This window comes from Dendrobates tinctorius, unplaced genomic scaffold (assembly GCF_039654945.1).
Source record: "Dendrobates tinctorius isolate UK_male_01 unplaced genomic scaffold, ASM3965494v1 ptg000126l, whole genome shotgun sequence".
Classification (NCBI taxonomy): Eukaryota; Metazoa; Chordata; class Amphibia; order Anura; family Dendrobatidae; genus Dendrobates; species Dendrobates tinctorius.
In genome coordinates, this window is record NW_027361794.1 from 19,470,847 (window position 1) to 19,484,052 (window position 13,206).

A 13,206-nucleotide genomic window follows, 5' to 3' on the forward strand; every position below is an offset into this window, starting at 1 on the left:
TGGACACTTTTGGATTGTGTGAGGCCCAATGAATATCTGAGCGCTATGTGACAGGCTCGATGGCACAGCTGTGACCAAAGTGACTAGAGGATAAGGGAGATTTTGAATCTCTGCACACACTTTTGGACACTGGACACTTTTGGATTGTGTGAGGCCCAATGAATATCTGAGCGCTATGTGACAGGCTCGATGGCACAGCTGTGACCAAAGTGACTAGAGGATAAGGGAGATTTTGAATCTCTGCACACACTTTTGGACACTGGACACTTTTGGATTGTGTGAGGCCCACTGATATCTGAGCGCTATGTCACAGGCTCGATGGCACAGCTGTGACAAAAGTGACTAGAGGATAAGGGAGATTGGATTGCTTTTAAAAAAGCAGTTTGCGGAGCAGTGGGTAAACAGCAATGCCAGCCTGTCAGGAAGCCTTAAAAGGCAGCCCAACAACCAACACCACTGATACACCACAATATAGCCTCCCCTTGCACTGCACACACAGTGACTGGTGTGTTGTGCAGGCCAAATTGCTAGCAGCAGAAGCAGTTTTTTTTTCTTCTCAGCAGGACAAAAAAAAAAAATTTGGATTGCTTTTAAAAAAGCAGTTTGCGGAGCAGTGGGTAAACAGCAATGCAGGAATGTCAGGAAGCCTTAGAAGGCAGCCCAACAACCAACACCACTGATACACCACTATATAGCCTCCCCTTGCACTGCACACACATTGACTGGTGTGTTGTGCAGGCCAAATCGCTAGCAGCAGAAGCAGTTTTTTTGTCTTCTTCCCTGCCTAACGCTCTCCCTACAGAATCAGCAGCAACCTCTCCCTATATTGAGATCGGCAGAAGTAAGATGGCGGTCGGCGTGCACGCCCTTTTATACCCCCTGTGACGCCCACCAAAGCAAGCCAATCACTTGCATGCCCTTCTGAAAGATGGTGGTGACCCTGCCTATGTCATCACGTTGCCCACAGTGTCCGTGGATCCTGATTGGCTGAAAAAGAGCGCAAAACAAACTTTTGAAACGCGACTTTGGCGCGTAAGTCGCTGACCTCGTGGCCGACCTCATCCTAGGGTCGGGTTTCGTTTCATGAAACCCGACTTTGACAAAAGTCGGCGACTTTTGAAATTTTTCGACCCGTTTCGCTCAACTCTACTAATGATGATAAATATAATCCACCTGTGTGTAATCAAGTCTCCGTATAAATGCACCTGCTCTGTGATAGTCTCAGGGTTCTGTTTGATGCACAGAGAGCATCATGAAGTCCAAGGAACACAACAGGCAGGTCCGTGATACTGTTGTGGAGAAGTTTAAAGCTGGATTTGGATACAAAATGATTTCCAAAACTTTAAACATCCCAAGAGGCACTGCACAAGTGATCATATTGAAATGGAAGGAGTATCATACCACTGCAAATCTACCAAGACCCGGCCGTCCCTCTAAACTTTCATCTCAAACAAGGAGAAGACTGATCAGGGATGCGGCCAAGAGGCCCATAATCACTCTGAATGAACTGCAGAGATCTACAGCTGAGGTGGGACAGTCTGACCATAGGACAACAATCAGTGATACACTGCACAAATCTGGCCTTTATGGAAGAGTGGCAAGAAGAAAGCCATTTCTCAAAGATATCCATAAAAAGTGTAATTTAAAGTTTGCAACAAGCCACCTGAGAGACACACCAAACATGTGGAAGAAGGTGCTCTGGTCAAATGAAACCAAAATCAAACTTTTTGGCAAAAATGCCAAACGATATGTTTGGTGTAAAGGCAACACAGCTCATCACCCTGAACACACCATCCACACTGTCAAACATGGTGGTGGCAGCATCATGGTTTGAGCCTGCTTTTCTTCAGCAGGGACAGGGAAGATGGTTAAAATTGATGGGAAGATGGATGGAGCCAAATACAGGACCATTCTTGAAGAAAACCTGTTGGAGTCTGCAAAAGACCTGAGACTGGGACGGAGATTTGTCTTCCAACAAGACAATGATCCCAAACATAAAGCAAAATCTACAATGGAATGGTTCACAAATAAACGTATCCAGGTGTTAGAATGGCCAAGTCAAAGTCCAGACCTGAATCCAATCGAGAATCTGTGGAAAGAACTGAAAACTGCTGTTCACAAACAATCTCCATCAAACCTCACTGAGCTCGAGCTGTTTGCCAGGAAGAATGGGCAAGAATTTCAGTCTCTTGATGTACAAAACTGATAGAGACATACCCCAAGCGACTTGCAACTGTAAGCGCAGCAAAAAGGTGGCGCAACAAAGTATTAAGTTAAAGGGGCCGAATAATATTGCACGCCCCACTTTTCAGTTTTTGAATTTACACAAAATGTAAAATAACCAATAAATTTCGTTCAACTTCACAATTGTGTCCCACTTGTTGTTGATGCTTCACCACAAATTTACATTTGGTATCTTTATGTTTGAAGCATGATATGTGGGAAAAGGTTGAAAAGTTCCAGGGGGCCGAATACTTTTGCAAGGCACTGTATAGGTTATGGATATATCGAACACTAGGAAACTGTGAAACAAGCAGATCCCAATGCAAGTCCCTACCTGAGGGTTGTTTTTACAGGCGTAAGTCAAACTTTCAGTCCTAGGGTTCCTATTAGGGGGAACCAAGGAATATATAGCGAATAAAGTAATACAACTGGGGAGGCCAGGGAGGCCCGGAAGGACCCCGAGGGACGATTTGTGTTCGTGCATGCGCTGATTAACTCTCAGAAATATGTCATTCTTTGTATTTATAATCCCCCTCCGGCCAATATGTCAATTATTCAAAAGGCCCAGAGCTTTGCTTTAAATTACTCATGAATAGCCATCTTGATAAATTGAGACTGGGTGATGGAGTACAGGGTGGGGTCTCCCCACAGGGCACGTCCCAACTGTCACAATTCATGGCGGGTAGTGGGTGGCTGGATCTATGGAGAGTGCGCCATCCAGAGACGAGGGAGTACACTTGCCAATCCTCCACTAAGTGCTCTCTGTCTCGCATAGATTACATTTTCGGGTCCAGCAGTCTGGCAGCATGGGTGGATGATATCAAACATGGAAGCAGGGGATTTTGGATCATAATCCAGTTATTCTCAAGCTTAAATTTGGGCCATTGACTAATAGGATGGCATGGAGGCTGAACCCTTTTTGGCTGAAGTTGATAACATCCCCTGATAGAACGATAGATCAGTTACGTTGCTTCGTCTCGTCCCACCCCGAACCCCGAAATATTAATGTATTTTGGGATGCTCTTAAAGCCGGGGTTGTCTATCCTCTACGATTTCTCACATTAAGCGGGTGACATCGGAGGAGGATGGCGAGATGGAGCAATGTCTGAAAGACTCGGAGGCAGCCTATGTATCGGATCAAACTAACAGTAATAGGGTAGAATGGCTGACCGCTCAAAGGCTGTATGCTCAATACACTGACACCAAGACGAAACGTAAATTATTTTTTGCCCGGCAGTCTTATTTTGAAATGGGGAATCAGGAAAGTACATTTCTTGCCTACTTAGTGAGGCAGTATAATGCAACCAAAACAATTCTACAGATTCGTGATTCAGGTGATACTTTGGATTACACAACTGAGGAGATATTAGAGTGCTTTTCTGACTATTATGGTTCCTTGTACAATTCTAGGACTGATGTGGACGGCCCGGAGTGTCTAAATTATTTGTCAGATATAGAGTTTCCCAAGCTAAGTCCTTCCCAGCAGGCCTTTATGGATGCTGAGTTTACTCTGGAGGAGGTAGAGGACGCCATAAAAGACATGGCCTCCGGGAAGGCCCCTGGGCCGGATGGATTTCCTGTGGAGTTATATAGGAAATATCAGGATATACTGGCACCCCTTTTATTGACAGTGTTTCGTGGGATCTGGGAGGGGGGATGCATGCCGGAGTCCTTTTATGAGGCCAATATAATAGAGGGGAAGGACCCTTTAGATTGTGGATTTACAGGCCTATATCACTAGTAAATGTGGATTATAAAATTTTTTACAAAAATTTTGGCCAAAAGAGTAAATTCAGTTATATTAGATCTTGTACACACCGATCAGGCAGGTTTTATGCCGGGGAAGAGCACCTCCATAAATATCAGACGAGTCCAGTCAGTGGTTCAATATAGCTCTCTGGAACCAGATAATGAATGGCCACTGGCATCGCTAGATGCGGCTAAGGCCTTTGACTCACTTGAATGACCTTTTCTTCGTGCATGTTTGCAGAGGCATGGATTAGGCGATAGATTCCAAGAATGGGTTAATGTTTTATACATGAAGCCCAAAGCCCGGGTCATCGTAAATAACTCCATATCTGAATCATTTTCACTGCATAGGGGAACTCTTCAGGGGTGTCCCCTTTCCCCGGCCCTTTTTGCTCTTGCTATTGAGGCGCTGGCAATTCATATAAGGTCTTCCCCTAATATTGTTGGTATAGAAATAACAGGTCGGACAGATACCATAGGCCTATACGCTGACGATATGGTGATATTTATGGACAAGGCGGAGGAGACCCTGACAAGAGTCATCACTACCATAAATAAATTCAGTATATATTCTGGCCTATACATAAACTGGGAGACATCTGCATTGATGCCTCTTTCCCACGCTCCAATGCCACGACTGGAGACTCTCTCCCTACTGCCCATTGTAACCAATTTTAAATATTTGGGTGTTCATATCTCTCAAGGTAGTAAATTTGATCTGCAACTCAATATACAACCATTATTGGAGACGGTCAAAGGTAAATTCGTGATTTGGGGTAAACTTCCACTGTCTGTAGCCAGACGTATTAATCTAATTAAAATGATATTACTCCCCAAGCTACTTTCTTCAACATAGTGCGGTAGTGGTGCCCAAATCCTTTTTTGCTAATCTAAATTCCCAAACCACATCCTTTATTTGGGGGAAAGCCAGGCCTAAACTTAGACTAGCCACTCTGCAGAGGCCCAAGAGGGGAGGAGGGGGGGCAGCGTTACCCGATTTCTTCCTATATTATTTGGCTGGACAGGCCAAGGCCATAAGTACATGGATGCCTGGAGGTCATCTCCCTAATTCTGAGAGTCATCTACTTCATGCTACAGGAATTAGTTGCCCACTGGGTTTTTTGGAAATGAAGAAAATAAATGTCCCAAAACTGCTACCTCTGCTTCGTCTGGCACGATCGATATGGAGACAGATTAGGGGGGGGTTAGATTTGGGGATGTTATAGCTGAAATGCCCCTATGGAATAATGACTACCTCCCGGTACTACTGGAGCATCCATCCGCTGAGTTCTGGGTTCAGTATAGTGTCTCTACGATAGGTGATCTATATGATCGTGGAATATTGGTATCCTTTGAGCAATTACAGGTTAATCGCAGTGTCCCAAGATCCCAGTTTTTCCGTTATTTACAGTTAAGATCAGCTTTTCAATCGCACATGAGATATGTAGGTATAGATAATGCCATTTCGTCTCTACCCCTGATAGGGATTCTCAAATCACAGGGCCCTCAAGGTCTCATCTCCTTTCTATATACATATTTGTTGTCAGTGGGGACAGAATGTACCCTAGATTCAGTTAAGAAGAAATGGGAGAGGCTCATCCCAGATACACAGGGTGAAGAATGGGAAGAAATCCTGGAGTCACCAATCTGGGTGTCTCCGTCTGCCAACAATAGGATGATACAATTGTATATTATTAATCAATTGTATTTGACTCCAATTCGACTCTTTAAGATGGGCCGATACCCGTCATCGGAATGTTTGAGATGTCATTCAATAGATGCAGAATTTATCCATATGATCTGGTGCTGTCCTGTTGTTGCGCAATACTGGAGGGGGGTGACGTCATTATTAACATCCTTGGTACAATCCATCCCGTTCCCCTTGAACCACTGTGAAAAAAAGTTGATGATTGACCTCATGGAGATCAACATCCAGCACTGCGGAGACATAGGTGGTTTCCTTCATTGAAGACTGCCCTTCCCGTGGTTGGTCCTTCCCGGTGAAAGACCTGGCTAGTCATTGCTTGCGTTGAGAAACATGTGATGGTGTCTCCGCGGCTTATATTTTTGCATGTTTTACATATTTCCCATAAGGGATGGGGGCAATGCTCTAGAATCACTGCGTTGAGAAACACGTGATGGTGTCTCCGCAGTGCTGGATGTTGATCTCCATGAGGTCAATCATCAACTTTTTTTCACAGTCTTCTACTAGGCATTGCTCCTACTAGCCAGTTTCCTACTCCACACTGATGAGGGACAAATACCCCGAAACAGCTGTCTGTGGATGGATACCATGTTTTGGCATAGGTGGTTTCCTTCATTGGAGACTGCCCTTCCCGTGGTTGTTCCTTCCTGGTGAAAGACCTGGCTAGTCATTGCTTGCGTTGAGAAACATGTGATGGTGTCTCCGCGGCTTATATTTTTGCATGTTTTACATATTTCCCATAAGGGATGGGGGCAATGCTCTAGAATCACTGCGTTGAGAAACACGTGATGGTGTCTCCGCAGTGCTGGATGTTGATCTCCATGAGGTCAATCATCAACTCTTTTTCACAGTCTTCTACTAGGCATTGCTCCTACTAGCCAGTTTCCTACTCCACACTGATGAGGGGCAAATACCCCGAAACAGCTGTCTGTGGATGGATACCATGTTTTGGCATAGGTGGTTTCCTTCATTGGAGACTGCCCTTCCCGTGGTTGTTCCTTCCCGGTGAAAGACCTGGCTAGTCATTGCTTGCGTTGAGAAACATGTGATGGTGTCTCCGCGGCTTATATTTTTGCATGTTTTACATATTTCCCATAAGGGATGGGGGTAATGCTCTAGAATCACTGCGTTGAGAAACACGTGATGGTGTCTCCGCAGTGCTGGATGTTGATCTCCATGAGGTCAATCATCAACTTTTTTTCACAGTCTTCTACTAGGCATTGCTCCTACTAGCCAGTTTCCTACTCCACACTGATGAGGGGCAAATACCCCGAAACAGCTGTCTGTGGATGGATACCATGTTTTGGCATAGGTGGTTTCCTTCATTGGAGACTGCCCTTCCCGTGGTTGTTCCTTCCCGGTGAAAGACCTGGCTAGTCATTGCTTGCGTTGAGAAACATGTGATGGTGTCTCCGCGGCTTATATTTTTGCATGTTTTACATATTTCCCATAAGGGATGGGGGTAATGCTCTAGAATCACTGCGTTGAGAAACACGTGATGGTGTCTCCGCAGTGCTGGATGTTGATCTCCATGAGGTCAATCATCAACTTTTTTTCACAGTCTTCTACTAGGCATTGCTCCTACTAGCCAGTTTCCTACTCCACACTGATGAGGGGCAAATACCCCGAAACAGCTGTCTGTGGATGGATACCATGTTTTGGCATAGGTGGTTTCCTTCATTGGAGACTGCCCTTCCCGTGGTTGTTCCTTCCCGGTGAAAGACCTGGCTAGTCATTGCTTGCGTTGAGAAACATGTGATGGTGTCTCCGCGGCTTATATTTTCCCCTTGAACCACTCACCTGTCTGGAGTGTGGGATGAGGAAGTATGGGGTCATTATGTTGGGGTTCCTCTACGGGAGACTCTATTCATGGCACGGAAGATACTAGCATTACGGTGGATGGGGAATTCGCCTCCTTCTCTTGGGTCCTGGATCACTCTGGTAAATTCAATTATCCCATATGAACGTACACTGTATCAGAATAGAGGGTGCCCGGGTAAATTCGAGAAGATTTGGGAGAGGTGGAACTCCTCTCATCTCACTTTGCAGAGCGGAGATGTCGCACAGTAAACTGCTCATTGTATAGATGTAGGCTGTGGAATAGTTTAATGTTTTGGTAGATGTAGGTAGGGTTTAGAAGCTAGGCAGGTTGTATTACTGGTATAATACCATTACACAATACTACTGTGATTTAATTGATACTGTTTGCTTTATTTACACACGGTTGGTGTACATGTTATGCTTCACGTTTTCATGTTATTTATTTATTTTAAATAAATAAACTGGAGAAGTGGGCAGCCACTAACAGAATGGTTTTTAACAGGGAAAAATGCAAAGTACTACATCTGGGCAATAAAAATGAAAAAAGCATATACAGAATGGGAGGCATAGGCCTAAGCAACAGCACATGTGAAAAAGACTTGGGTATACTAATAGATCACAGACTGAATATGAGCCAACAGTGTGATGCAGCAGCAAAAAAGGCAAATGCAATTCTAGGATGTATTAACAGAAGCATACAGTCTAGATCACGTGAAGTCATTATTTCCCTCTACTCCTCTTTGGTCAGACCTCATCTGGAATACTGTGTCCAGTTTTGAGCACCACATTTTAAAAAAGACATCAACAAACTGGAGCAAGTTCAGAAAAGAGCGACCAGAATGGTGACCGGACTGCAAACCCTGTCTTATGAGGAAAGGTTGCAGGATTTGGGAATGTTTAGTTTGCAAAAGAGAAGACTGAGAGGAGACTTAATAGCTGTCTACAAATATCTAAAGGGCTGTCACATTGTAGAAGGATCAACTTTATTCTCATTTGCACAAGGAAAGACTAGAAGCAATGGGATGAAACTGAATGGGAGGAGACACAGATTAGATATTAGAAAAAACTTTTTGACAGTTAGAGTGATCAATGAGTGGAACAGGCTGCCACGAGAAGTGGTGAGTTCTCCTTCAATGGAAGTCTTCAAACAGAGGCTGGACAGACATCTGACTGGGATGATTTAGCGAATCCTGCTTTGAGCAGGGGGTTGGACCAGATGGCCCAGGAGGTCCCTTCCAACTCTACGATTCTATGATTCTATGTTATCTGAGCATGTATATACTTTGCATCAAGCCTCGTATCTTGTACCAAATGTGTGTGTTATATAACTGCTTATGGTTAATAAATGAATTTAAAAAAAAAAAGTAATACAACTGGATATTACAGTAATGTAATGTGATCTCAACTTTTTTGTCGTTCTAAGATATGAACTGAGATATTCTATATAGCGGGATCTGAGGAACATAAAACGCTATTTAGTAATATCAAACTAAATGCTTAAAGAAATAAGTAAACATCTGCAAACGCTCTCTAATCAGAGAAGACCAGATTCAATTCAGGAGCTCATATGGTTGGCAGGTTCCTTGTGGGTGCAACACCAACAAGTTCCTGATCCATTGAAAGTCCTCTGCAACGTGCTGGAACTCTCTGTGGCAATGGTGGAGCAGGTGGCCAGTCAGATATAAGGATTCTGGAAATGTCCAGGACATCACAGAATGTTCTCCTGACACTTGGATTTTTAAAAGTATACAATGTTCCATTTTTCCGGTCCTGCAGCTGGAAAGGGTACCCCCCAGGAGTACATCGGGACATTTTTCCAGAAAAAAATCAAGTAGTGGTTTCATTACCCTTATTTTTTTTAGGAAGTGTCATTCAGGATAGACCTGTGAGCAATTGTATGTGTTTTCCATTTAAATCAACAGGACCCCAATCCCTTGATTTCCTCATAATGGCCTCTTTTACATTTAAAAAAAAAAAAAAAAGTGTAAAAGATCATGTTTCTTGGACCCTCAGGATCTGGGCCATGATTGCCTGGTATATATCGATCTCCAGCTTCTTATCAATAGGATCAAAGATATTATTGAATAATGTCCACAGTTTTGGCATAAACTCTTGTGCATTGACACTTTCAGGTATACCACTTATCAGGATATTATTGTGAGTTTCTTGGTCATCAACCATATTATACAGACAGTTTATTTGCTGGCTGTAAAGATCCAGTGTTAGTTTATGAGCATTTTGATGGTCCAAAACTTGTACAACATCATCCTGTAATCTCTGTACCTTGTCAGTAAGCTGTGACAGGCTATAAGTGAGGGAATGTATTTCAGTTTTGTATGTGGTCTCCATCCTCTGTATATATTGTGCAATGTCTTGATTAGTAAGGAAGCACAATATGATGTTTCAAATCATTTATGGTGTTCCCCATATCAGAATCTCCTGTGGCTGGGGGGGGGGTTAGATTTCCCTGTGAAGTAAGCAATGCCCAGTATGTGGGTTTCGATGAGAGTACAAGGAGATTGGTAGAGCTACTTTCTTGTGAGGCAGACATTAAGAGAGGAGGAGACAGTGCATGACTTATAGGCTTGAGATGTCAGGTATCATGAGGGATAAGACTACTTTTTTTTCACGTTGAGGTGAGGCAGTAATGGCTCTGGAGTGGGAAGATGAGCCCTTCAATAAAAAAAAGGCTTCTACCCTGTGTGAGTTCTCTTGTGACTAAGAAGAGATGATTTCTTTATAAAACATTTTCCACATTCTGAACAGGAAAATGGCTTCTCCCCTGTGTGAGTTCTATGGTGTACAACAGCATCATGTTTTTGGTTAAACTGTTTCCCACATTCTGAACATGAAAAAGGCTTTTCCCCCGTGTGAGTTCTCTGGTGTCTATTAAGAAGCGATTTCCAGCCAAAACATTTCCCACATTCTGAACATGAAAAAGGCTTCTCCCCTGTGTGGGTTCTCTGGTGACTGTCAAGATGCGTTTTCTGGTTAAAACATTTCCCACATTCTGAACATGAGAAAGGCTTCTCCCCTGTGTGGGTTCTATGGTGCTTAACAAAATTTGAGCCATATGCAAAACATTTCCCACATTCTGAACATGAATATGGCTTCTCCTCCGTGTGAATTCTCTGGTGTTTAACAAAATCTGATTTCTCTGAAAAACTTTTCTCACATTCTGAACAGGAAAAATGTCTCTCCCCTGTGTGGGTTCTTAGGTGTATAACATGTGATTTCTGTTTAAACTGTTTCCCACATTCTAGACATGAAAAAGGTTTCTCCCCTGTGTGAGTTCCCTGGTGCTTAACAATATATGATTTCTGGTTAAAACATTTCCCACACTTGGAACAAGAAAATCTATTCTCCGCTGTGAATTTTTTGATGTTTAAGAAAATACTTTTTGAGGGGAAAACTATTTCCATATTCTGAATGTGAAAATGACTTCTTTGCTTTAGGAGCAACCTCTTTATTAATACTTATTTTGTGACTTTGATTTTCCTTAGTAGTCAGTAATGAATCAGAAGACAGGACCTGTTTCAAAGGATCACATGACAAATCGTTGCTGTGAAGAGATGATGGTATATCTGTAGTAATGGAATTCACTTCAATTGTATCCTGTGGGATTTCAAGATCATCTGATTTCAAAATTGAAGATGTCAGCTGTCCCCCAGATCTCCTGGTACAGTCATCTGCCAAGAATAAAATAAAATATAATGGTATAAAAAAAAAGTTTTGAATTTTAATATTTTTCAACATTTCTACTTAAACTGTCAGTATAAATGGCAAGTTATGTAAAAATATTCAATTATTCACCAAGACAATGACAGTTCACAGACTAATATAAAACCTCATAGGATGAACCAGTAGAGCATGGTGTTCAACTGTTTTCAATCGGCCTCCCAAATATTTGAATAAAAAGACACCAAACAAATAATTTTATGTAGTCAAAAATAACACTAATAAAATCTTCTACTCGTCTCGCAAAAAAACAAGTCCCCACTCAGGTCCTTGAGCGGGGACTTGAAAAAAGTCATAGTTACTGACCGGTAACAGGATTTTTCTAAACCCATGACAGCACAAGAGAGGGGATCTACCCACCAAGGACAGGAAACCTACAGGCTAAAAATGCGGCATTTCTCCCTTGCATAAGTTGGATTACACAACATGTGTGGACCTCCCATGGTTATTACAATAAAAAAACATAAAACTTACGCCACCAAGCAAACTAAAGGCGTGGAAACACAACGCTAGCGAAAGAAGTGCTCACCCATACATAATGGGAGAGAATATAACTGTGCGGTCATGGGTTCTGAAAAAATTCTGTTACCGGTATGACAGCACCACGAGATATTCACAGAGAAATATAATAATCTAGGGTGGGACCAGCAACTGGAGCACCCTTCTCCCAAAGGTGAGGTCGGAGGACGCACCCATATCCAATCTATAGTGCCTATGGAAGGTAGAAAGAGGGGACCAGGTTGCTGCCTTAGGCCGGAGTCACACTAAACATATGAAAAAAAAAATTGGTCCGAGTCTCCCTGCCCAGAGTCACACGAGTGTAATTCGTGTGTCATGCAAGTACAATCTGATTTTTCGATTTACATCCGAATAAGTGCCATTGCTATCTGATTGCAATGCGATTTAACATAAGTTTTCACATACAGCAATTCTCTGTCATTTACACATCATTTTCAAAGGAAATATTACTCAAAACATACACACACACACACATACAGTGGGGCAAAAAAGTATTTAGTCAGTCAGCAATAGTGCAAGTTCCACCACTTAAAAAGATGAGAGGCGTCTGTAATTTACATCATAGGTAGACCTCAACTATGGGAGACAAACTGAGAAAAAAAAATCCAGAAAATCACATTGTCTGTTTTTTTTTCATTTTATTTGCATATTATGGTGGAAAATAAGTATTTGGTCAGAAACAAGCAATCAAGATTTCTGGCTCTCACAGACCTGTAACTTCTTCTTTAAGAGTCTCCTCTTTCCTCCACTCATTACCTGTAGTAATGGCACCTGTTTAAACTTGTTATCAGTATAAAAAGACACCTGTGCACACCCTCAAACAGTCTGACTCCAAACTCCACTATGGTGAAGACCAAAGAGCTGTCAAAGGACACCAGAAACAAAACTGTAGCCCTGCACCAGGCTGGGAAGACTGAATCTGCAATAGCCAACCAGCTTGGAGCGAAGAAATCAACTGTGGGAGCAATAATTAGAAAATGGAAGACATACAAGACCACTGATAATCTCCCTCGATCTGGTGCTCCACGCAAAATCCCACCCCGTGGGGTCAGAATTATCACAAGAACGGTGATCAAAAATCCCAGAACCACGCGGGGGGACCTAGTGAATGAACTGCAGAGAGCTGGGACCAATGTAACAAGGCCTACCATAAGTAACACACTACGCCACCATGGACTCAGATCCTGCAGTGCCAGACGTGTCCCACTGCTTAAGCCTGTACATGTCCGGGCCCATCTGAAGTTTGCTAGAGAGCATTTGGATGATCCAGAGGAGTTTTGGGAGAATGTCCTATGGTCTGATGAAATCAAACTGGAACTGTTTGGTAGAAACACAACTTGTTGTGTTTGGAGGAAAAAGAATACTGAGTTGCATCCATCAAACACCATACCTACTGTAAAGCATGGTGGTGGAAACATCATGCTTTGGGGCTGTTTCTCTGCAAAGGGGCC

General features: G+C 42.9%; 1 protein-coding gene across 1 annotated transcript in view; it reads right to left on the minus strand.

The window, feature by feature from the left end:
* LOC141047065 (uncharacterized) overlaps positions 1-13,206 on the minus strand; it is a 570,550-nt gene that overhangs the window by 187,964 nt on the left and 369,380 nt on the right. The window contains 2 exon segments of the mRNA XM_073541995.1: positions 10,263-10,634; positions 10,882-11,187. Coding sequence (XP_073398096.1) covers positions 10,263-10,634; positions 10,882-11,187 — 678 coding nt within the window.